Here is a 25,071-nt window from a genome sequence, read left to right as displayed (position 1 = left end):
AATTCGCACATCACAAATTGCTAATCTAAACAGATCTTGTTTCTTTGGTCTAAAATTTGTTCACCAGTTAGACAACTGTGCAAATTTCAAAGACCACAAAGTTAAAAGGTTAACTAGCATATAACAAATATATTCCCAAGCAAGAATCATTTGCCTGGGTTTCAATGATCAGATTATTAGAACTTTGGGGATGCACAAGGCCCATGAGCTGCAAATGGGACACTTCCCCTATTCAAATTTTTTTTGGTACTAAAAGCTATTGAAGTCCTTTCTTCGTAGAAACTTACATTATACGTGGCCAATCACATGTGTAATAAAAAAACTTCAATTCATTTAATCCCACTTCCAGCTTCTGGTTTATAACCCTACAGGTATGGTATTTGAAGTGCACATTCAGGAATTTAAATGCAATCCAAATTCCTGCTTCTATCACCATTTCAAGCAATGAGTTCACAGCCCAACCAGCCTCTGGGCGAAAGGATTTTACCACAATACTGCTTTAAATAATTTGCTACTAAAACTTGACGACCCATAGTTACTTATTCCTCTGCTATGGGAAAGATTCTTCTTCCCACTCTGCTTCGACTCCACAATTTGTGCATGCAATTAAAACGTCCCCTCATCCTTTGATCCGTCATGAAACACGAGCTTCTGAAATCTTTCCTCTTCAGCTAGCAATTTCGATCCTCGCAGATCTTAATAGCAGCCTCTCACGTGCAATCACTCCTTCCTTTAATGCGATCAGAACTGTGTGTAGTACTCTAGCTTAGCAAGTGTTTTATACAGTTTGAGCATAACTTTCCTGCTCACATTCTATGCCTTGGCTATTAAAGGAAAATATCCCATATGCCACCTCAACCAACTTATCCATCTGATTTTTGTGAATCTGTGGACACGCACTCCATTTACCCTCTGCTTCTCTATTTTGCTTAGTATTATACTATTTATTGTGCATTTCCTTGCTTTGCTTGTCAACTCCAAATTGATAACTTGACACTTCTCCAGACTGAACTGAAATTGCCATTTTGCTTCCCCCATGACAAGTCCATTGATGTCTCGTTGTAGTCGAGAAATTTTTTTTCCCTTGTTACCAACCATCTGTAAACCTCAATCATACTCCCTACGTGCAAGTCTAACTTTTTTTAATTCATGTGTGGGCCATGGATATCGCTGGCTGGCCAGCATTTATTGCACATCCCTACTTGCCCTTGGAAGGCAGTTGAGAGTCAACCACATTGCTGTGGCTATGGAGTCACACATCAGCCAGACCAGGTAAGCACACAGAATTTGTTCCTGAAAAGGGTTTTTCTTTACCATCGACAATGGTTTCACGATCATCAGCAGATTCGTAATTCCATATATGTTCATTAAATTTGAATTCCACCATCTGCCATGACAGGATTCAAACCCAGGTCCCTAAATCATGAGCTGAGTTTCTGGATTAATAGTCTAGCGATAATACTACTAGGCTATCGCAGTCCTCAATCATTAACGTATACCAGAGAAGTACAACCACCCGATACTGAGCCCTGCAAAACCCCAGTGGAAACAGCTTCCTACTCACAGAAACACCAGTCAACTATTATACTTTGCTTCTTGACATAGCGCATTTTGGATCCAGTTTGCCACTTTCCCTTCTATCCACTAAGATTTCAATTTTCAGGCCTTCATGTGATGACCTTGTCAAAACTGTTTGTAAAATCCACGGAGACACCATCAAACCTACTACTCTGAACCTTGTTCCCTCCTCAGAAATCGAATCAAGTTATTCAATCACAACTTTCCCTTAAATTCATGAGTATCCTCTGCCTCTCTAAATGATTAATGCTACCCCTCAGCTTTCCCAAAACTTTGGCCAGCACCAAGCTTAGGCTCTGACTAACCTAGAAATATATGGCCTATCCCTTACTCAGTTTTTAAGCAACTTGTTCCTCCAGATTGTCAGAAGTGTTTGGACATTATTACCCAATTTACTTTTTGTAAATCTACTGCTGTCCTGTAGTATGGGCTTTGGTCCATCACGGTTTCTCAAGAAAGCTGGTATTAAAAGTCTCCCAAACGTTGATGTCCTCTTATTACAACTCATCAATTTAGATGGTTAACAAAAGATTCAACAGTGAAAACAGGTTAAGCAGGTTTAGATTTGAATTTTACTGAAAGTAGATTCATGTTGAAGCTTTTTGCCTTGCGCTTATAAGGCAAATGCAAAAATGCCAAATTTCAAATGATCATAATGTACACAATGCCAGAGGGCGTTTACTGGTTAGCAAGCTGACTCTGACAGGTCAATGCGTTATGGAGAAAGCAACAGCAAAGTATAGGCTCAAGATCCCAGGTACTTAAAAGGCACAAAGCTTGAACATATTCCTTTTGCTTGCAAAAAACGTGTCCCTATGAATGAATTATGTGGTTTCTTATAATCATAAATGAGGCATGTTACAAGCTTGACTCATTATCCTAAACTGATTCGTGTAGCTATTAGCGCACAGGATCTTTGGGCAAGTGCTGCCCTAATCGTAGATGTTTTCTTTTGGGTTTTGAGAGTGCAGGTTGGTCAGGTACGGTCTGTACTGTTGTCGATTATGAACAACCCAAGGAACATGCTGTTTGATTCCATCAGCCAATCACTGGGATGCACATCTTATGTAGCTGGCATAGCTTCGGCATAGAAATTCAAAAATGATGTTGTTACGACTTCATGACGGCAGTATGTTTTTGGTGGAAATACCACTTATGTAGCCACTGCATAGTAACTTGAATTTAAAAATGAACAATGGGTTAAGGCAGCCATTTCACACCACTGCTATAAATTATAGTTTGAAATTTGACATTCTTACGAGCAAGATTAAAAGCTTCAGCAACATGTCACCCTTATCTATTTTGAAGACGGAAGATGTGCAGGTTAGGCGAATTGGCCATGCTAAATTCTCCCTCAGTACCCGAACAGGCGCCAGAGTGTGGCAATTAGGGGATTTTCACAGTGGCTTCATTGCAATGTTAATTTAAGCCTAGTTCTGACTAATAAACTTTACTTCTAGAATTGGCAAATTTAAAACCCATCTTCCAAATACTACTTTAACTGCTTATCCAATTGTCAGGCTCAGCAGTGTTTTTGGGTCAGCTACGAAACAGAACAGTGCAGCAGCGTAAACTCTAATCTTCCTGCAGCTAGAGAAGGGAGTGTGAGGGGGACATTAAAGGGAGAAAGACAAATAAATCAGGATCAAGCCTGTTCGCAGAAATGGATTGACTGCCACTGACATCAGACTCCTAAGTAATTAAGTTGCCCTGTTGGAAACTGCCTTCCCACTTATAGGGCAGCACTTCCAAAATATGACTGTATTTTCCCTCTGTAGGTGCAGTTCATTTGCAAATCTTGCAGGTATGACTTGGGAAAGCTCAAATTCCAAACTCACAACAGCCAAGATTAAATCTCTGCAGAAAATTGTTCCACTAGTCCTCCTATTACCCTACAGAGGGCCCCAAGCATTAACCATTGTCACAAGTAACCAGGCTGTTGCATCATATCCTTTTAACTTTAACAGGCAGTATAAAAGTTTGAGAAGGGGACATGGGTTACAGTTAAAAATAGCAAATACAGAAAATACATGTCCATATAGATAAAACACTACTCCCACAGCAATGTTAAATACAACAAATAGTTTTCTCCAATGCTTAAGACAATTGTTCGCAAACTTAAGACATTTGGTTAGAAATCCACCTACAGCAAACGACAAACCCAGTTCAGCAGTGAACTTTTTCTTTCCTGCACAGTTCTATTCATTCAATCAAAAACTATTTGCGCACAGAACATTTCAAAACTATTTTCTCCAAATGGAAAATTATCTGAAACAAGAGTTCGATTTACATTTGTTGAAGTTGCTCATCATGGCATACAAAACTAAACGTATAAACTGAAGTACTATTTCAAACATAAGTGTGAAACATTTGAGAAATTGAAAAATGTGCTAGTCTAGAAATGATGCAATTATTAAACATGTGAAAAATCACCAGATTTTCTTCATTAAGTATTGCTGCACAAGTTTCTCTGGTGCCAGCCAATACCCTCCCATCACCTGACAATTATAATGGAAAACATGGGGTGCATATGATCAACTGCCATATTTCAACTAACTGCACATCATGGTTTTGGTGAAAAAGTATCTGCAACTCCAGGGTAATATCTATGACAAACATACCACAACTTCTTTTCTCCAAGATTGCCTCAAATTTTTCACCTCCTTACTTCTAATAACTCCAGACAATAATTCGAAGAACTCGTGCAAATCCATCTAAGTATGTTTGCCATTAACGTTGCCTCCATCACCTCCCCTACTCCATGAATTTAGCAACTGCTTCCCTATTCCATTTGTTTAAAAGAATCTCAATCATATTTCAAGGTCTCTGTAGACTGACCAGAAGTATTGCTTTCAAAAACAAGGCTCCTTCTTTCATTCAATCAGCTGTTCAGAAAATAGAAAACAGATGACCACTGCACTCCTAAGAACATTTTGGGTAAAGTTGTAAGATTTTAAACAGGATTATGGATTATTCAGTAAGCATTCTAGCAATTAACTACACAGAAAAAAAACTTCAAACAGTTGCAAAATGTTTGCTGTAAGGAATATACCATGTTACTGACAGGCTTAAAAACAACAGGCAAGGTACATTTTCCTCCCCAAAGCCATACTTAGCCAAAGTAGCAACTGTGGGGACTAAATTAATCCGATTAAATTCCCAAGGATTAACGAGATAAGCAATGATCAACGTGTCTGGGAGAAAAATAGGTCCAGGCAGCTCATTAAAAAATCATGAGGTTATTTTGAGAAAACGCAAACCTTAAATCAACCATCAGAAGGCTGAGCATCATAGAAATGCATTCATCAGAATTAATAGAGATAAATTCAAAAGGAATGCTTCTATACAAGCATTTAACCAGTCAACACATCTGGCAAACATGCTTTTTGGTTTATCTCTCCAGCTAAAGCCAGTTATCACTTCAACGAGGAGTGGCAGTCTAGCAAACTACTCCAACAACCATCTGGTGGAAGCTATCAGTAAGTACATAAAGCAAGCTTTCCTGCATCATCTACATGAGGAATTGTAAAACCAGTTCCTTTGCATCCTTTTTAATGGAGTATATACAATTTACCATAAACCATGAAAATCTTAAAAAAGATGCATGTTGTACCTTTAGGCAAGTATTCAAAAATAATAGGATTATCATCTCCTGGTTGGTCAGACTTGACAGATAAGAAATTATGCTTGCTCAGAAGTGCAGCTCTCAAGTTGGCCACTGTAGACGCCTGCTGTTCTTCTTTTACGGAGGCAACGAACTGAGAAAGATAATTTGATTCTGTAACGGCTAGTGGCTCCTCAGGATTCTGACAGAAATCAGATCTGTCTCCTCGACTATCTGAACTGCTGGGCTCAGTGACATCCGCACCTAAGAAAACATAAGCAAGTTAGTAAGTTAAGCAAATTTTTTTTAAATGCGAAAATCAAACCAGCCTATTCAAATGAATCTTGACATCAAATATGTAAATACTATCCAAGAATACTGCAAACATTTAAATGACTCTCCAAGTGGGCAAATTTACAACTTTGTTGTGCGTTGTTCTGAAGTACTTTTGAACATTTTCTAATTCATGGCTTACTTAAATGGAAGCAATTATCTATTTCCGGGATTTGAGTGGGCAGTTAGAATATTGGTGCCAGAGAACTGGTGATTTAAAATACCAGTGGTTTGAACTTATAATCAACATTCTGCAGGAGCAGCATGCAATAAGTTGTGTTCTTTGATTGCGTGAGAAAAAGTTGTAACCACTGTTTTCAAAAATACACAGCCAATTTGCATGCCACAAACAGCGAGGGATCAAAACTGGCCAGGAACTCTTACTCTTCTTTGAGATCATGTCTTTAGATCCTTTACTTCCCCAAGGGAAGAGACAATGTACCAGTTTAACATTTTGTTCAACACCTTCTCAGCAACGACCTGGAGATTACAGCCTACTGGTGCGCTCAAATCTTTGGAGTGGGGCTTGTTCCCGTAATCGTCTGCTCGAGAGACCAGAGTCATAGCTGACACCATAAGTTCTAAGGAACAAACTTCAAATATGTCAGCAAATCCCATTAAACATTTGATAACAATTTACAACGTGTTGAAATGTAACGTTAAATATCACTCCGATGCTTATTTTAAAAAAGCAGATTTAGTATAGCGAGATGGGACAATAAATTTGGCATCTTCAAAAAAAATGGTTTTGGGATGAGGACATGTGCACACGAACTAAAATTCATCAACTGTGATGCACACTGGGCTATCATGAGCAGGTGAAATGGCAGCATTAATGTAAGCTGAGGTTCCTTCTTAACACAAACAATTGTTGCTTCAGCAACAATGCAAAAACATTTAAATTGATGGTTATGAACAAGGCCTTGGCCTGTGCTTGCAGGTTAAGGCTCAGGTTCAAACTACAATTTCAAATCCATATATAATTTCACAAATCATGTCAGTCATAGCACACTAAAATTAATTACTTTGATCTTAAACTCTGTGGAGATGTGTTTAAATTTGTTAAAATGGCAAGATAAAAAAAAAATCACAAAATAACTAAAGTACAGATTTCTCTAAACTTTTGTTGCATCAGAATATTAATTTGCCATCTTAATCATATATTCCAAAACAGTTACAATACAAATAACTTACCACGCTGAGAAACCATTAAGTGGCAATATATGAATTAAACAGGTTTGGCATTTGCACAACTGGACATAATTAATAACCAAACTACGATTTCCAATGCTAATCATTAAGTTGTGCAGCTCAAACAATAGCTTGCTGGAATCTGCAAGACATCTGCATCTTTGCCACAAGACGCAAATATTGGTGCGTGGGTTTGAGGCTATTGGGAGGTCCAATTCAAACCACAGCTTTGACCTGTGTCATAACTTCTTGAACCTTCTTAAGCAGTGACCCTCAATCAAACAAAATTCCACTGCTACAAAAAAACTGCTCCATTCACTACATCCCATTCTAATTGCCACACTAACTCTGGCTGGGTCACGATATAAGAAGTCTGACAACACCAGGTTCAAGTCCAACCGATTTATTTGATAGTAAACTCCCAAGCTTTCGGGGTTTGCCCCTTCGTCAGGCAAATGGAGAGTTCTGGCCTCAGACAGAGCATATAACAGCACAGACAGTTTACAGATTACTGATTAGAATGCGAGTCTTTACACCTAACCTGCTATTCAAGTCTTAAAGTGGCCAGCAATGTGACTGGAAGGAACATTAAGCCCCAGGTTAAACAGATGTGTATTGTCTCCAGACAGTACAGTGAGCGAGTCTAAGCAAACCCAGGCAAGTCATGGGGGTTACAGATAGGGATCTTGGGTTCATGTCACACTAACCACTATTAATGGTTGGAATGCGGATCTTAACAGATTATCAAGTCTTTACAGGTGAAGACAATGTGAGTGGAGAGATGGTTAAGCACACGTTAAAGAGATGTGAATTGTCTCAAGCCAGGACAGTTAGTAAGATTTTGCAAGCCCAGGCAAATCGTGGGGGTTACAGTTACTAAGACATGAACCCAAGATCCTGGTTGGGGCAGTACTCATGTGTGGGTAACTTAGCTATCAGTTTCTGCTTGGTGATTCTGCGTTGTCCTGTGTCTTGAAGGCTGCCTTGCAGAATGCTTACCTTAAGGTCAGAGGCCGAATGCTCTTGACTGCTGAAGTGTTCTCCGACAGGAAAGGGACACTCCTGCTTGGTGATTGTCAAGTGGTGTCCATTCATCCATTGTCGTAGCGTCTACACGATCTCACCAATGTACCATGCTTCGGGACATCTTGTACAGCAGTGTATCAGGTAGACAACATTGACCAAGTCGCAAGAGTATGTGCCATGTACCTGGTGGGTGTTGTTCTCATGCTAGATGATGGCATCTTTCTATCAGGGAACACTTCAGCAGTCACAGGCATTCAGCCTCTGATCTTCGGGTAAGCACTCTCCAAGGCAGCCTTCAAGACACACAACGCAAAATTGTCAAGCAGAAACTGATAGCTAAGTTTCACACATGAGGACAGTCTCAACCGGGATCTTGGGTTCACATCACGCTATATGTAACCATCACGACTTGCCTGGGCTTGTAAAATCTCATGAACTGTCCTGGCTTGAGACAATTCATATCTCTAACCTGTGCTTAACTCTCTTTCTCCACTTGCATTGTCTGCACCTGTAAAAACTTGATTACCTGTTAAGATTCGCATTCCAATCATTATCTTGTAATTAAGTTTATTTCTATTTATGCCCTGTTTGTGAATCTAACTCTTCACTCACCTCAAGGAGCAGCTCTCCGAAAGCTTGTGCTACCAAATAAACTTCAGGGACTTGAACCTGGTGTCGAGACTTCTTACTGTTTCTTGACACTTTACACATTAATGACCTGGACTTCGGTGCAGAAGGCAAAGTTCGTAGATAGCACAAAACTTGGAAGTAATTTGAATTGTAGATGATAGCAATAAGTGGAGAAAATGTAATGTGGAGAAATTATGAAGTGATACAGAATAAGGAGAGACGATAAATAGAGTCAGAGTACAAAAGCAAGGAGGTTATGGTGAACTTTTTGAGAGAGAGAAAACACTCATTCAGCAAAATAGCCAATTGTGACATGAACTTTTTTTTAAACATGCAGCAACTGTAATGCAGTGTGTGGTACAGGCAGATTCAGTTATGGCAAAATACAAACACCCCAACGGTAAAAAACTGCACGACAACAGAGAAATGGCAAAACACAATGGGTGAAGTGGGCTCCTTCTGTGGAATACCATTTTATGATTCTGTGACTTCGATCACTTTGCAAACTTTTTGACAATATGAATATCCGGCCAAGGTCAAATACTCCACCAAATTTGTTAAGAGTCTGATTCAGCCTCAGACAGTCGCCAGATATAGAGATAATAGATTCAATGACTGAGGAACGGGGTTTATAACAGGCAGAAAAGACAATGACTTCAGTTTTCCGAACAATTCATCGGGAGACAATTTCTGCTCGTCCAATACTGAAGATTGGACTAGCAATCTAACCATTTAAACAGCGAAGACGATGAGAAAGGTAGTGAAATAAAGCTGGATGTTATCAGTAATCACGAAGGGAGATGGTCTAATTGTTGAAGGACAATCACCTTGTCCCAGAGCAACAAAGCAGGATTTCCAAAGCCTAGGCCCAATTATCTTAAAATTACTTTTTTGTCTCTCCCTCAAGGACAGAATTGGGAATCTTCACTGATAATTGCTGTGTTCGGGTTTATCCGCAATGCCTCAGAAATAAAGGCCTGGGTTGAACAGTGCAAACTAACAATGCGCCACATGATCCCAGGCATTGCCAAAGTCTGCCCATCTCCCCTGAATACGCAACAGCAATACAAATGCCGCATCAACATCTTCAGGGTCATCACTGACCGGAAACCTAACAAGAGCAACCACTATGGTAACTGGTCAGAGAATGGCATTTTGCAGTGAGTAACTCACCTCGACTTCCCAAATCAATTCTACCTTCTACACAACACAAGTCAATCTTACGATGGAATATCCTCTAAATGATTTGGAGTACAGCTCACTTAATTGATAATCCATCTTACATTTTCAATTCTATCACTAGCAGCACACTAGGATTATTGTGGTCAGCTCCACAATATGTACTGCAACAACTCACCATGTCTTCTTCAGCAACTTTCAGATTCATAACCTCTTACCACCCAGAAAAGCAAGGGCAGCAGACAACATCTACAAATTCCCTTCCAAGTTAAATACCATCTTGGTATGAAAATATTTCATCATTCCTTCATCGCTGCTGGGTCAAACCTCGAAATCCTCAGAAGAATTGCAGGGGTACCGATGCCACACAGCCTGTAATGGCTCAAGGAGGTGCTCACCAGCACCTTCACAAAAGCAAGGAAGAATGGGTAATAAATACTGAACTTCACAGCAACACCTACATGTCAAAAATGAATAAACTATCCAGAAACCGATACTGTTCTCAGGTAATGTCACTTGAGGGGTAGCATATAGAAGATGAATACAAGGGGGCTCAAAGACAGATTTTTGGGAGACACTTGAGGTAACAGTGCAGGAGCTGGAAGAAAGGCCATTGGTAATGATTCCATAGCTACAACTAGATAGGCAAGAATGTAACAACCAAACTATTAAGGAAGGTGATGTGATCAACTGTATCAAAGCCTGCAGCAAGGTCAAAAGGATTGTTTACCACTGTTGCATTATGATAGGGTATCATTTGTGACTTGGATTACAGAACTTTCAGTAGGGTACCGGGGCAGAAACAAGATTGGAGAGATTCAACCATGAAGTTCAGGAAAAGACGGGTACAGATTTGGGATGCAACAGCATGTTTAAAGACTTGAGGAAAGACAGGTTGGAGATGGCGCAATTGTTTAAGGACAGAGGGGTCAATTCTGCAGATTTTTCCAGAAGATTCCTGAGTGTTGCCAGAATGACTCGTTTAACTTTGTTTCCTTCACAGATTCTTGAAGAATATCCGATAGAGCAATGGCTTATGGACAAAGGAGAGCGTGATGACGGTGGATTTGAAGCAGAGGGGGAATGGTGCTTGAGGCAGGAGGATTCTCAGCGTTATCAGTTAACATAGGGACCAACAGGTGAAGTTGGCTGGTCAGATGTTTAGTGGGAATAAGGAGCAAGAAGTGGGTTTCATTGAAAAGGTGAATTAGAAGGCAGCAATCAGGAGAGAAAGAAAAAAGGTACAACTTCAGGTCCAGGGCAAGAGGAAACTTAACCCAGTAGATAAGACAACGGAGAATCGGCAGGTACAGATGAAAGAACTGCCTTAATCTCATGTAACAAATTTGTCCATAGACCCCTCATCATGTTGTTGGATGTGAAGATGGAGGCAGCAGGAGAGGGGAATTCAAATTTTCTTGCAGTGAAGAAAATCCAGGAGTTAACTTTGCATTCCAAGATGATTCTGGAATAGTGAGCAATTTTTGTTGCGTATAACCTGACCCAAACAGGCGACTTGTTTTCTGTCATTTAACTGTGCCAAGGGGTCATCAAATTGAGAAACAAGTTTAGCTGCTATTTATGAAAAACCAAGGAACATATTGAAATCAGGGAAAACTAATGCAATTAGACAATTCAGGTGATATTTCTGAGACAGAGTAATGGATAAAGCGAAGAAATTTCCAACGCAAGCAATTAAACAGCAAACTTGGAGGGTTTGAAAATGTAGAAAAGGTGGCCGCTGCTTCAAAGGTTTCTGAGCCAAGATATTACAATGAGATCTCTTAAGAACACAAAGAATTTGGGTGTGCAAAATACATGGATTGAAAAAGTTACTTGCTGCCCAAAATACTTTACTACCCAAACAGTCAATTTTATATCACCCACCAGCTGCAACATAAATCTCAAAAATTTCATCACTTCAAACCTTTACAAAACCATTCACACACAAGTTGTGAGCTCAGAATTGCTCAAGAAAGCAACATCAAGCATTGGAAAGACTCTCCATAAGGAGAGTTAGTCAGCTCACTGCATGCAAGCTTGAGAGCAACAATTAGTCTTCACTTTCAACAGACTGCTTCCTGCTCACGAGAAAACAAACAACATAAAGATACATGGCCTAAGTGAATATTAAAAGGGCAATGGGGAAATTCTGCTATCCTTAAAATTGCTGAACTGAATCTGTTATAATTACAGCTGTCCTTTAGAGGTTTACAATACCAGTTTTCCAACTAGAGCTAAACCCACAGTGGCCGGGTGTCACTGTTTTTAGTTAAAAAAAGTATTATTCAGCTGAAATTCAGAAATAGGCATCATAATAAATTTGAATGGTTTATTTAACTTACTTTATAAAAATGTTTGGCTTTAGCTGAAGCCTGTACTCTATATTTAAATAAACGATCAATCGAAAGAACTAATCATGAAACAATAGAAAACAAATTCCTTCTCTTATTCATGTCCTTCCTGAAGGAAGTGCATAAATGGAGGGTGGTTTAATTTCTACATTACATCAATGTACCAACACATGGCTAAACCTGAAGTCTGTGTTAACATCCCACAAACAAAACGTATTCCTTAATTTTTTTTTAAGTGGGAGTTGGCTGATTTATGAATATTGAGGTTAAGGTATAAAATAGCTAACGTTAAAAAAAATACAGGAAAGAAACAAACTGCTGTAAGCAAGTGACTTATGTTCAAGCAAGTTAATATCATCTCAGATTTGGGCTTTTATCTGTAGTTGCATTGGAAGCGCATAGGAGGCCTCAGGAGAATTGAACAGCATGGTTGGTATGTAGAGAAGAGGAAGGTTACAAGGTGAATATGATCAGACGAAACAATGGATGGATGAGCGAATCGGGTTTTGAATTCACCATGCTGGGATGTTAGGAAACCTAAAGAGCTTGGCAATGACAGGGCAAAATTACAGCACATGTAATAGAATGGCGCTTGCCAAGTTAGCAAGCAGGGCATCGGAGTAATCGAGTCCAAACGTAGTAAAGATGGATATACGTTTCGATAGCAAGGGGAGGCAAGGCAACATCCTTTATGATAAAAAGTTCACCTAGCGACTATACTCTACATAACAATTCCTCTTCAACAATCTTACTGTAAGGTACTAAAGTTCTGAATGCAAGTGATAAGAAACTTGGACTCTTAACATATAAATACTGGAATCAGCTACTGTGAAGGCATACGATAGAATAACATCCCATGGATATTTTGTGTCAAATGTTCTTAAAAAAAATTGTACTTTGCTGAATTGTTGTGACAATAAATAAGCATTGCTTGGAAACTGCAAATACATTTCCAAGACAACTGTATCAGAATCTAAGCACTTGCTAAAGCTAAATTTGCTCAGAGATGTTCCTGACCATTTGATCTGAGACTGGATCATTTCTGTATGCCTCAATATTACAGAAAATCTTAAAAGATTGTACCCTAAGAAATTAGCAGAATTGCTGTAAGATGATATTTTAGTGGATCAAAACTCATGCAAATCTGAACATAAGACTTTACCAGCCTTGAGCAATAAAGATTGTTCAGAAATTCACTAAAATATTCTGTGTTTTGCACAAAATATTGCAAATCTTTGGAGTAAAATATTAGATGCTCAAAAAGCACAAGTGAACCACCTCAAATACAGATTATCAGTTCTAACCTTTATCAGTTTAACTTCAGGTACTGGGGTGACTCAAATATCATGTTTCTAATCCTGATAAAACTTCAATTATCACAGTAGCAGCTGGGATAGATGTGCTGGTATTGCTAATGCTACAATCTGAAAGCTAGGGGAGGAACGCTTTGATTGTTGAGCAGTAATTCTGACAAGACCAGAGAGATTTCACTTCTCCACAACAGCAGGCAAAAAAACTGTCAAACTGGATGCCAGCCTACAGGATACAAGCAGCAGTAGCCAGTATATATTGCTCAAGTCCAGTTGCCCTTGAGAAGTTGGTGACTGATCCAATTATATTTGTGGCTGTTGGTGACCCCAGGATATTGATAATATCACTGAATTATCAGATGGTTAGAGTCCCTCTTGTTGGAGATGATCAATGTTTTGCATTGCACTCAGCAACTGTTACCTGCCACTTATTGTAAAATTAGACGTTGGGCAGGCTTTGTTGTACAGAAGCACAAGCTGCTTCATCAGAAAATCGAAGTGAAAACTGCAATAAACATTGCTGCTACTGATCTTATGATGGAGAAAAGTTTACTGACAAAGCAGCTGAATGACGATGGTTGGGCCTAGGCACTATCCTAAGGAACTGCTGCACTGATATCCTCTGGCTAAGCTGATTGATCTCCAACATCCACAGCCAGCTGTGCACTCACTGTCTCCCGCTGATGGGGAATTCCCCACGACTCCTAATTCACATTGCCTTCAACGTTGCAAGAGCTCCTTAATGCCACACTCCATTAAATACTGCCTTTGATGTTTAAGTCCAGTCACTCTCACCAGACTTGTAGAATTACATTATTTTGCCAGTGTTTGGATGAAGGCTGCAACGATGTCTGGAATCAAGTGGTCTCAGTAAAACACAACAGGTTATTCTTAAGTGCTGCTTGATAGTAACATCAGTGACACATTCCATTGCAGATGATCAAGAGTAAACTAATGGAATGTTAATTGGACTTGCCCTTTTTGCGGACAGGGTACATAGTTGGGAAATTTTCCACTTGGAGCAGATGCAAGTGTTGTACATACAACTTCACCAGAGGCGTGGCTAGCTCTTGAGCACAGCCTTGGCTGCTTCCAGTACACGCAGTCATCTAATCATCTCTTGTGGAGTGAACCAAATTGGCTGAAGACTGGCATCTGTGTTGAAGGGGATCTCAGGAGGAAGCAGAAATTCTGGTTTAAGACATGCTGGAATTTCTTTCAAACATCCTTTCATCTAATGCAAGTCAATGCATTACCCATTGTTCTTGTTTTAGTTCAGAGAGTGAGATAAATCCGTTGACTGACACAATAAAGCCCACTTTTACAGAACTAAGCTATGATGTTTCCTCAAGTATCTCGTTCATATGAACAATTTCATCTGGAGGTGGTTTAACATTATACCAATAGCAAGCGAGATATTTTGTCATCAGATACAAGCACCTATTAATGAAAGTACCTATCCTATCCCAGCAAAAGCAGAATTGACACTTGAATGAGGATGACAACCTTCAGTTACTCGACTAATTCAACGTATCTGAATAGTGCAATGTGGTGTTAAAGTGGTACCATGATAATCATGTGGATATACAGAACAAATTCAGCATCAAAATTTGTGCACTTCGTATTTCTACAACTTCTCCCATTTCACATGAAGTCACCACAACACTTGTTGATCACACTTTATCTCATGTCGCACCCACTCTTCTTCCAATTGCACCATATTCCAGTTTCCTGACACATCTTCCCATTTGACCTTCCACTTGTAATTCTGTCAGGCAGTCCATCTCATATCACTCACTTAGCCATATTTCCTCTTGCTCCTCGAAAAAGATGACCATACCATCTCAATCCCTTCTCGGCTGCTTTCTTCAGTCAAATTCCTGCAATCTTCACCGTCCCATGGTTCTTGGCATTCTCCAACAACAGTCTGCACATCCATCTCACCATCCACATCTCACTAGTATCCAATCATTGTTCCTCTCTTCTTGATGTTCCCCCAGTTTCTGGATAATATCACACCAGTCGAAGCTGTCTTACAGAATCACTATACTTCTTCCAATTAATGCAACTAGAATGAATCTGTTGCTTAGCTTTTACTTTGACGCTTCCACCTTCTGCCCCAACTGGCACTCCTTGTACAAGTCCTGTAATAATAGTACGTACTTCTAAAGGACTACATAACTTTTCAAACATGTAATGGCTTCTTCCTTGAGATCTGGTCATAAGCCTTCTCTCAATAAATGAATAGTATTTTAATGTTGTACTGATCTTCCCAGTATTTTTCCATTACTTGTCCCGAAAGCAGAACAACAGCATTGGTAGTGCTTCCACTGGGCATGAACCCCAACAACCATCAAGGATTTCTGTTACCTTTGTCGGTTTCTATTCCGTGATTCACTTCGTCCTGAAGGTGTGTTACGAGTTTAATTCCTTGGTATGTTTTGTCATCTTGAATACCTCCCTTTCCTTTAAATTTCGGTACCAAAATATTTTGCTGCCCTGGGAATTTAATCCCTTCTTGGGCGACAATTGACTAGCTTGTTCAAGATCTTGACCTCAGTCACCTAGTCAGGTCCATACTTCTGCTGCTGTCACTCGGATTCTTATGCTTTGTTTTTTCTTTCAGTGCTGCTTTCATTTCTTCCAGATTGCTTGTTGTCATTTCTTGATTTTCAGCTACCTCTTCTTCGGTTACTTCATTCTTAAACCAGTTGAAGTACTGATCCCATATCAACCTCTTTCACTATGATTACTGAACCTGCACTCTTGGTTGGAGGTACATTTCCCAGCATCAAAATCAGACATTGAGAAATGACATTAGATCTTACTTGAGTTAATTGTTATCAATTGAATTAAACTGGCTTCACAGCAGGAGCTAATTCTTCCAACTATTTTACAAATTGTGGAGGAACTTGAGTATATAAATAATACACTTTTATATAAATGTATAAATCAAAACCAAATCTGTGCATGTAGTCAAACTGCAGAAGATTTTAAAATAAATAGCAATTATTTAACCATCATTTGCATTTTAATTCAACTGCCTAAGTTATAATATGAAAAGGTTAAGAGACGAGACAGAATTGGAGTGTTTAAAGTATGGTATATCATATTTAATAGCAACATTACAAACTGGTTAAAAAGATGGTCAGGATATTTGAAAGGTTATGTAATGTAACAAATATTAAAACGCAAGCCACTTAAACACCAAACTATTAAATATAACACCATTCCAAAGGTTCAAATTTGGTGAAATTCCCTCTTGGACTGAACACAGCAGCCGACGTAACCTCATGTTTCTGGCTGTGTCATGTCCTTTCCTGGTTTAATTTTGATTTTGCCCTCTTTCTTTGTGTCTTCGCTTCATCCCATTTTTTTAAGATCTTTTAAGTGCTTATAACCCATAGGCACACAGGTGGCAGAGTAGGCAAAATCCAACCAGCAAACCAGTAATTCACACAAAAAAAAAATCAGGCATTAACAATAAACGAAAAACAAAAACTGCTTTTTGACAAGGAGAATGGCAAGCCAAGGACAGATATGACACTCTCCCATATAGCCCCAAATATCAAGACAACATTGCCCCCCAAACATCAAGACATTTCCAGAAACACCACTGACTGCAGTTCCTCTGGAGATCCAGAGAAATGTCAGTTCTTCAACTCCGTTGCAACTGCATTGTCGCAACTGTCATCCACACTAATGCTTTTGATACGCCTTCCTCTTTCCAACTTAAAAGCTCTCATCACGGGCTGTCAAAGTCCTCGGACACATCCATTACATGTCTCACACTTCTACCCCCAATCATTCCCTTCCACAACCTGAAAAGGGCTTTGCATGTCCTCACGATCCACTGCACCAACATTCATATTGCCAAATCCATCATCTTCAGCATGCTGCTGCTACCACAACATACATTTTCCTCCCTTCCCCTTTCAGCATTCCTTTCAGTCCTTCCCCTACAAGAGCCTGGTTCACTGCACACGACCCTGATACCCTTATCCAAGAGCAGGGGATGCAATGCAGCTTTTGAACTTTCTCCCTTTCCTCCATCTCTATCAGAGGGTGTTGATTTAAAGGCCACCCACTAGCCAAATGGACCAAGACACCAGGACATTAAACATACAAATGAAGCAGTGATTTACTCCAAGTACTTTCAATTTAGTAAACAGTATCAACTGTTCGTGACACAGTCTCTCTGCATTGGAGTAAAGATTGGGCAACCACTTTCTTCAGTCACAAGTGTGATCCTGGATTTCCAGCCCTCTGTCATTTAATTCTCTACATGTGACTCTGACCTCTCTGCACTTGGTCTCCTGCAGAGTTCCAATGAAGCCCAATGCAAGCTTACAAAATAGCATTTAATCATTGGACGAGGCACTTCACAGCCTGTTGGACTCAGCATTGAGTTTAACAATTTGAGATCATAACTTGTGCACCCATTTGCATTTCTTCCTCTTGTTTCTTACTTTTTCCCTTGGCTCAACAGCTGTTCACCATTCTATCATTCACGCCTCCTTTGGATACAAGATTTTTTTCTTTACTTTGCTATTCCCATCTTTTTGATCCTTTGTCATTTAATATTTTTCACCCCATCATTCATCCTTCCCTTTTATTCCTCCCTCTGCCACCAAACCCAAAACCACCCATTTCACTTGCTTAAAAACTACTATATTTCTAACTTTTCCCATTTTTATGAAAGATCACAGATGTGAAAGATCAACTCTGGTGTTCTCTCCACAGATACTGCCAGACCTCCTGAGTGTTTCCTGATTGTTCAGTTTTGATTACACAAGATATTAACACTGCCATTGATCAGAACCATAAATGACACAATAATGTCTGTTGCAATAATTACAGATCTTTTCATGAACTCCTTGTACCACAGTGTGGTATAAGGAGTTTGAAACCCGTGTTTCAAAACATTCTTTCAAGCTCCCAACAGTGACAAAACAAATTTAGGAAATAAAGAAGCACCATTCAGAAGATTAAGATGCAGAACTAAGCTGAAAAGACTGATTTTAAATATCTTACTAATAGAAGGGAGGCAATATTTCAAACCATGTCTGATTTCTTTAATCATTTGCCTACAATTACATTAGCTAAAATGGAAATTTTAGAACACTGGGACAGGAAGAGGATTTTCACATGTTAAATAATTCACTCAGAGATGCTAAACAGGGTGCCATTTCCAAATAATTGAGAACAAAAATTTGGTGAAATCCATGCAAGTTAATGCAGCTTAATGGAAATGGTACATTGATAGGGAAGGCAAGAATTTCAGATAGATACAAGTACGAAAACACACAAATTTTGTTCCAACCATGTCAAAACAATTTGTGTATAGACAAAACCAAACAGAGAAACAAAGACTCAAAACTAGCACAACATTATGAATAAATAACGAACTTGCTAAACAACAGACTGCAGATCAAGTTGATTTAGTTTGCACGACAAAAGTTAAAGAGCTGTATTATATACAGGCCCTCACTCTGCAAGCTTCTCAGGGTTATTAGCTTTTTAATCATCTGATGCACAAACTTGAAAAGCATTGCATAAATTGAATGAGTGAAGGCTGTTAGTTAGATTGGTGTTCAAAACTACTCAGCAATATGTACGTCAGCTAGATTTTTACTGAATATCTATAGCATTTGCCTGCCCAGAACTGTCAATTGCTCATACAGGTCAGTTTATTTTAATTGAAAATCTAATGGGTTGCTATGAAGCAATTTTAGTGCAAGCCTGTCATAGCTTTCACAACTAAAACTTAAGTGCGTAACTAATCTTCATGTCTTAATCCAATTCCACAACTGTGATTATAGGTTTGAAATAGGAAGCATCTTAATGACCTGGATCAGTTTCTTCAGAAATAAAAAAACTACACCAGTGATATGAATACAGAAAATATAAACATTAAATATAAATAATGATCATATGACTATTTAGATTTAAAGAGATTCTCTAATAACTGCAGGAGGTGAGGCAGACATGCACATGGCAATTTCAAATTTTACTGTGCTTTAGCCATAACAAATGTTTTCCAAGTTATTAAATATTGTTTACTTTAGGTTTGAAAAACAGGATCCATTAAAATTCAATACTTGATAATACACCTCCCCGGCCTCATTTCTTCCACCCATTTCGTTTCCCTTTGTGCAAATACTTCAGTTTTCTTTTATCCAGAGGCACCCACTCCCTTAAGTTAGTCTTGCCTTTTTGTTCTGATATTTTCATTCCTCTAATGGTTCAAAACTTCTTTTCATAGATTTTCACTTGCAATGTAATTTCTACACGGGATATTTGGACAGTTAAGAACAGAAACTGAAGAGGAGAGCTAGTTGAAGCACGAAGCAGGGACCCAGAAACTGAAGAAAAATATGTACTATGGCAGGAAGCAAGCAAAAGCTGTTTGCAACCTTTTTATTTAAGTCTGAATGTTCTACCGGGATTTCAGGGCAATCAGTAATTTTATTTGCTCTACAGCAGGTTTAATTTTTTAAAATTAGAGAAACACCAAAAACACTGTAAAATGCCACCTCCAACATACAATAGGATAACAACTGAATATGGAAGCTTTATATTAAAATCAGATTTCAAGCATAAAGTAAAATTATAAAATCACAATAAACAGATGTAAAATAAACATTACACCCAACATTAAAATTAACATGCACTAGCATTTTATAAAAGGTAAATTGGAATGATTTTTAATTGCACATGGATTCTAGTCAAACATCTCAAGTTAAAGCTAAAGTTTATTTATTCGTCACAAGTAAGGCTTACATTAACACTCCAATGAAGTTATATGAAATTCCTGGTTGCTACATTCCAGCACCTGTTCAGATCAATGCACCTAACCAGCATGCCTTTCAGACTGTGGCAGGAAACCAGAGCACCGAGAGGAAACCCACGCAGACACAGGGAGAACATGCAAGCTCCACACAGACACTGACCCAAGCCAAAGATCGGACCTGGATCCCTGGCGCTGAGGCAGCAGTGCTAACCGTTATATCATTGGTCTTCCACTCAGCATAATCACTTTCAACAGTTAATTATTTCACTTGAGGCCTTGCCATGTTTCCACTTTCGAACCAATGCTAAGAATACAGAGAATGAGTTCTAAGTTGGAGGTAATGGCAGTGGTATGTGCGCGTGGGGTTTAAATTTAACAATTGCTCTAAATTATTAATTTTTGACATTTCAACAGAAAACTCCTGGACCAACTTATGAACGAAGCTACGTCTTGAACAACAGTCTCATACATAGTTGGTATGATTGGTTTCAGCTTCAAGGAGGTCTTTAGGAACTCATTCCAAAGTAAACTGCGCTTGAAAAATATTGGATTCTACCTAATCCAACAAAACAAAAGGTGGAAATATTTTAATATAGCTCCAAGTCAACTATCACTTGCTTCCAAATAAATTGCAATAACAGATAAATGAACTTATGCTCATCGTTGCATAAAATCAAACTGATAATTTAGACAATTTAAAAGAACACATACCCAGCTGCAGTTTACCAAACCAATCCAATAGTAAATTGACAGGTATGACTGATGGTTACTTCATTTTAAATTTCAAAAAGATGCCAATTAAAATATAAATCCTCAGTTGGCCGAGAGAAACCCAGTGCGACAATTTATCCAAAATCCAATAAAATTGCCATTTCGTTATTTGCAAAAAATGTTCACAGCTACTAAAATGCATTTCATCAGTTCTTACTTGGAAGAATTTACTTGTTAGACTATTTTACTTATTATAAAATCATTACTACTCTCAAATTGCACTCTAATATTTTACACGGTTACAAGGGAAAAGAACAAGAGTGGGACTTGTTGGATAACTTTAAAAATGCCATGAAACAAACAACTTTACTGGGATGTCATCAAATCTTTAAGCAAATATTAATTTAGTTTTTGCTTACCTGCCCCATCACGGTTATTATATGGCCACCCGGCAACAGAAAACATCGATGGCATTGGGGAGCTGGCTCTGCTATCCACCTCAACATGCTGCGTAATATGGCGCACCGTTTGCTTATTTTTACGATTCTTTTTCCGGCCAGGCAGCTGCCACACCTCAGGGACTTGATCAGAAAAAGTGTTCTGTGAAGTGCTGTTCTTGCCAAGGTGAGATTCTCTCAGTTCAGCACCTCCATAATGTGAGGGAGATATCTGTTCCTCCTTGACTCTAAATGAACTGTAACCAACATCACTGGACCAGAGTGACTGTGATGAGATGTCATCATGACTGTCAGCTTTCTGCTCATGCTCCTCTTTGCTGTAGCTGCTCCCACCATCATGACAGCTTGCAATTGCTGAATCTCCAGAAGAATTTGCAGGGCTTGTTCGTCGTCTTTCCAACCAGGGAGAGCTACTTCTGCCCACTGCTACTGGTGTCACCACATCAATACTGCTGCTTGAAGGGGCTCCCATATCATACTCCATAATATCCTCTGAGGGCTCAGTCTTTATACTGATATCTAAAGCTGCCTTTATAAAACTGTGACATGCCTGGACTATGTCTGTCATCTGCAAATAGCTTGCAGCTGACATCACCTCAATGACATTCTTGCTAGTCAGTGCTAGGTGTGCTGAATACATAAAATCAATAATTACTTTGAAACCTTGCGCTGTGACTATGTCCAAATGAGTCACTGTGGCCTGGTCAGAGGACATCTTCTGCACCTGACAGTACAAAGTTTTGAAGTAGCGGCTACTGCCAAGCAGAACATTTTTGTGCGCTTTAAAGATTTTTCCCTCGACAATAATGCACACATCACACAGGATGCCATGTTGCCGCTGTTCATTCAATTCCTGCAGTAAGTGGCGATAATGGGAAGTAATCTCCATGTCGTCCTTTCGATTGTTCATTGACAAATATTGTTGCTGCTTCTGAATCCTAATAGCAGGAAAGAATGGAGAAAAAAAAAATTAACTTTGCAAGACATTAGTGCTAAAGTCAAATCAGAATCTCATTTTTAAACACGTAGGAACACAGAAACTAAGAGCAGATCAGCCCTTCAAACTTGCTCTACCATTCCATATGATCATGGCTGATCCTCAATCTCAATGCCATATTCCCACTTTGTCCCCATCCTCCTTGAAGCCATTAAATTCAAGGTAGCTTTGCGCAAAATAAGAACAACATAGTTTCATATCCAGTGGAAATGATGTCCCAAGGTAAACTGAAACAACTATGATTTCTTAATTCAGAATACTGCACATTATACATTCCATCAAACAAATTGTATTAGAGCTAGACAACTTTTAGTACTGAAGCATAGTGAATTAAAATCTACATTTTAATGCTATCCAAAAAATAGAACTTGAAAAACAATACCTCCTTAAATATTTTATACTTAAAGTGTAACAATCAGGTAAGCAATATGGCCCATGGTGTATAAAAAGAACAGGGCAGAGGATACCGTGAAGTTAGTGAACAAAGTTCAACCTACAATTTTCACCCTTCTCTCATCTACACATTATCTATTTCTGAAACTTCTTCCTCAATTTCTTTGTCTCCATTTCTGGGAATAGGCTGTTTGCTAATTTTCAATAGAAGCTCACAACTTCCACAGCTGCGTCAATTACACTTTCTTGCACACTGCTTCCTGTGCTGACTCCATTCCAAACACCAATTTATCTCCATCTGTCACATCTGTACTAATTATCCAGCTTTCGACAGCAGCACTTCTGATGTCTTCCTTCTGCCTCAACTGAGGATTCACTGCATGTGTCCATTTTCTGCACTTGCACTGGAAGCATTTCTCCTTTCCCAGAGCCAATGAGCGTTCCACTTGTCCTCACTTTCCAACTCACCAGCCTCCACATTGAAGGATTATCCTCCACAAATTCCTCCCATGACAACTTCCCTTCCTCTCATGAAGTTGTCATGAAAGGAATGATGACAAAGTGTCATGATGGCACCAAAGTTTTCTCCTTAACTTTCCACATTCCATAAGGATCAGTCATTCCCAGCCACCTTGGTTTATTCTGCCAAAGTCAGCACTTCAACCCCTTCCCAAGGAACCATGCAATGCAACCGTGCATAGAACATCTATCTGTCCTTTAACCTTCTCTCTCCTCAACATCCAAGGCCTCAAACACTCCTTCCAAGTGTAGCACTGATTTATTTATTTCAGTTAGTTATACTGTACTGACTGCTCTATGCAAGTTTGAGGTACAGCACAGTCTTGAGTGTGCATTTTACAGCCTTCTGGACTCAATTTTGAGTTCAAAAATTTTAGAATAACTATGACCTTCATTTTGATTCTTGGTTTGCCATGTGCCAGTTTCAATTTTTTTTTGTGTTTCAACCAAGTGAGATGTTCATTATGCTGTTACTGATATTCAAATAGACAGAGCTAAGGAGGGCTTTAAGCAATGGATCAGATCTAAGCTCAGCAGCCCTGCTACATCCAACTGTGAATGGTGATGGACAATTAAACAACTCTCTGGAGGGGAAGGCTCCACAAATATCCTCACCCTCATTGATGGGGGAGCTCAGCACATCAGGGAAAAATTAAGGCTGAAGCGTTCGCCAAAACCTTCATCAAGAAATACAAAGTGGATGATCTATCTCATCCTCCTCTGGAAATCCCCAGCATCCCAGATGTCAATTTTCAGTCAATTTGATTAATTCCATGTGATATCAAGAAACAGATAAAAGGTATTGAATGGTACAAAGGCTATGGTCTCGACAATATTGTGGCATTGGTACTTAAGATTTGTGGCCCAGAACTCGCCAAGTGCCTGGCCAAACCATTCCAGTGTAATTACAACACTGGCATCTACCCTGTAATGTGGAAATTTGCCAAGATATTTCCTGTACACAAGGAACAGGAGAGACCCAACCAAGCCAATTTTCCCCATCAGTCTACTCCCAATCATCAATAACATGATGGAGGTCAGTGTTATCAAGTCGCACTTGATCACAAATATTCTGGTCACTTGTGTTCTGCCAGGGTTAGTCAGCTGCTTGGACCACATTGTAACCTTGGTTCAAACATGAACAAAAGAACCGAATGCCAGGGGTGATTGCCCGAGACATCAAGGCTGCATCTGATAAGTGTAGCATCCAAGTGCCCGAGCAAAACTGGAGTCAATGAGAATCAGACAGAAAACATGCCTCTGGTTCAGTCGTACCCAGGCACAAAGGAAGACGGCTGAGGTGTCTGGAGTCAATCATCCCAGCTTGAGAACATCAATTCACAATTTCCTCAAGGTAATATCCTAAGCTCGGAAATCTTCAGCTGCTTAATCAATGACCTTCCTTGCAGAACACATTTGGAGTAGTGAGGGGAATTTTGGTCCTCTTATTTAAGGAAAGGCATTATTTCCTTGGAGGCAGTTCAGAGAAGGTTCGCATGAACTGTGGTGGCACGGAAGGATTGTTTTACCAGGAAAGGTTAAACAGATTGGGGCTCATTGGCATTCACAAGGTTGCAAGGTGACCTCATTTGAAACATTCAAGGTTCTTTCGGGGCTTGACAGGGTATCTTTCCCTTCATGGGACAGTCTCGGAATAAAAAACCGCCAATTTAAGACTGAAATGAGGAAGAACCTCTTTCCACAAACAGCTGTGGGGGCAGTGTCCTTATGTACATTTAAGTCTGAGAGAAATAGATTAGTAAGGGATGCGAGGGTTACAGGAAAAGGATAGGAAGATGAACGAGGAATTTGATATCACCATAATTATACTGAAGGTTGAACAGGGTCAAAGGACTGAATGGTCTACTCCTTTTTCTTATGGTCTTTAGGTCAGAAGTGGGGATGTTTGCTTTTGACTGCACAATATTCAGCACCACTCACAATTCCTCAGATACGGAAGCACTGCACGTCCAAATGCAGCATAACCCAACAAAT

The 25,071-nt window shown here is 39.3% G+C and overlaps 1 protein-coding gene across 5 annotated transcripts in view; it reads right to left on the bottom strand.

Moving 5' to 3' along the window:
- Nucleotides 1-25,071, bottom strand: part of LOC145353900 (zinc finger and BTB domain-containing protein 46-like) — an 84,087-nt gene that overhangs the window by 33,135 nt on the left and 25,881 nt on the right. For all 5 annotated transcript variants that reach the window (XM_080204864.1, XM_080204867.1, XM_080204866.1 and 2 more), the window contains exons 3-4: nucleotides 21,129-22,105; nucleotides 5,192-5,446 (exon numbers count right to left, since the gene is read on the bottom strand). In XM_080204864.1, coding sequence (XP_080060990.1) covers nucleotides 5,192-5,446; nucleotides 21,129-22,105 — 1,232 coding nt within the window. The remainder of the gene's footprint in view (nucleotides 1-5,191; nucleotides 5,447-21,128; nucleotides 22,106-25,071) is intronic.

Source organism: Carcharhinus amblyrhynchos, chromosome 16 (genome assembly GCF_965287045.1).
Source record: "Carcharhinus amblyrhynchos chromosome 16, sCarAmb.v2.hapA, whole genome shotgun sequence".
Lineage (NCBI taxonomy): Eukaryota > Metazoa > Chordata > Chondrichthyes > Carcharhiniformes > Carcharhinidae > Carcharhinus > Carcharhinus amblyrhynchos.
Note: the sequence above shows the minus strand (reverse complement) of the source record. Positions and strands in the feature narration are given on the sequence as shown.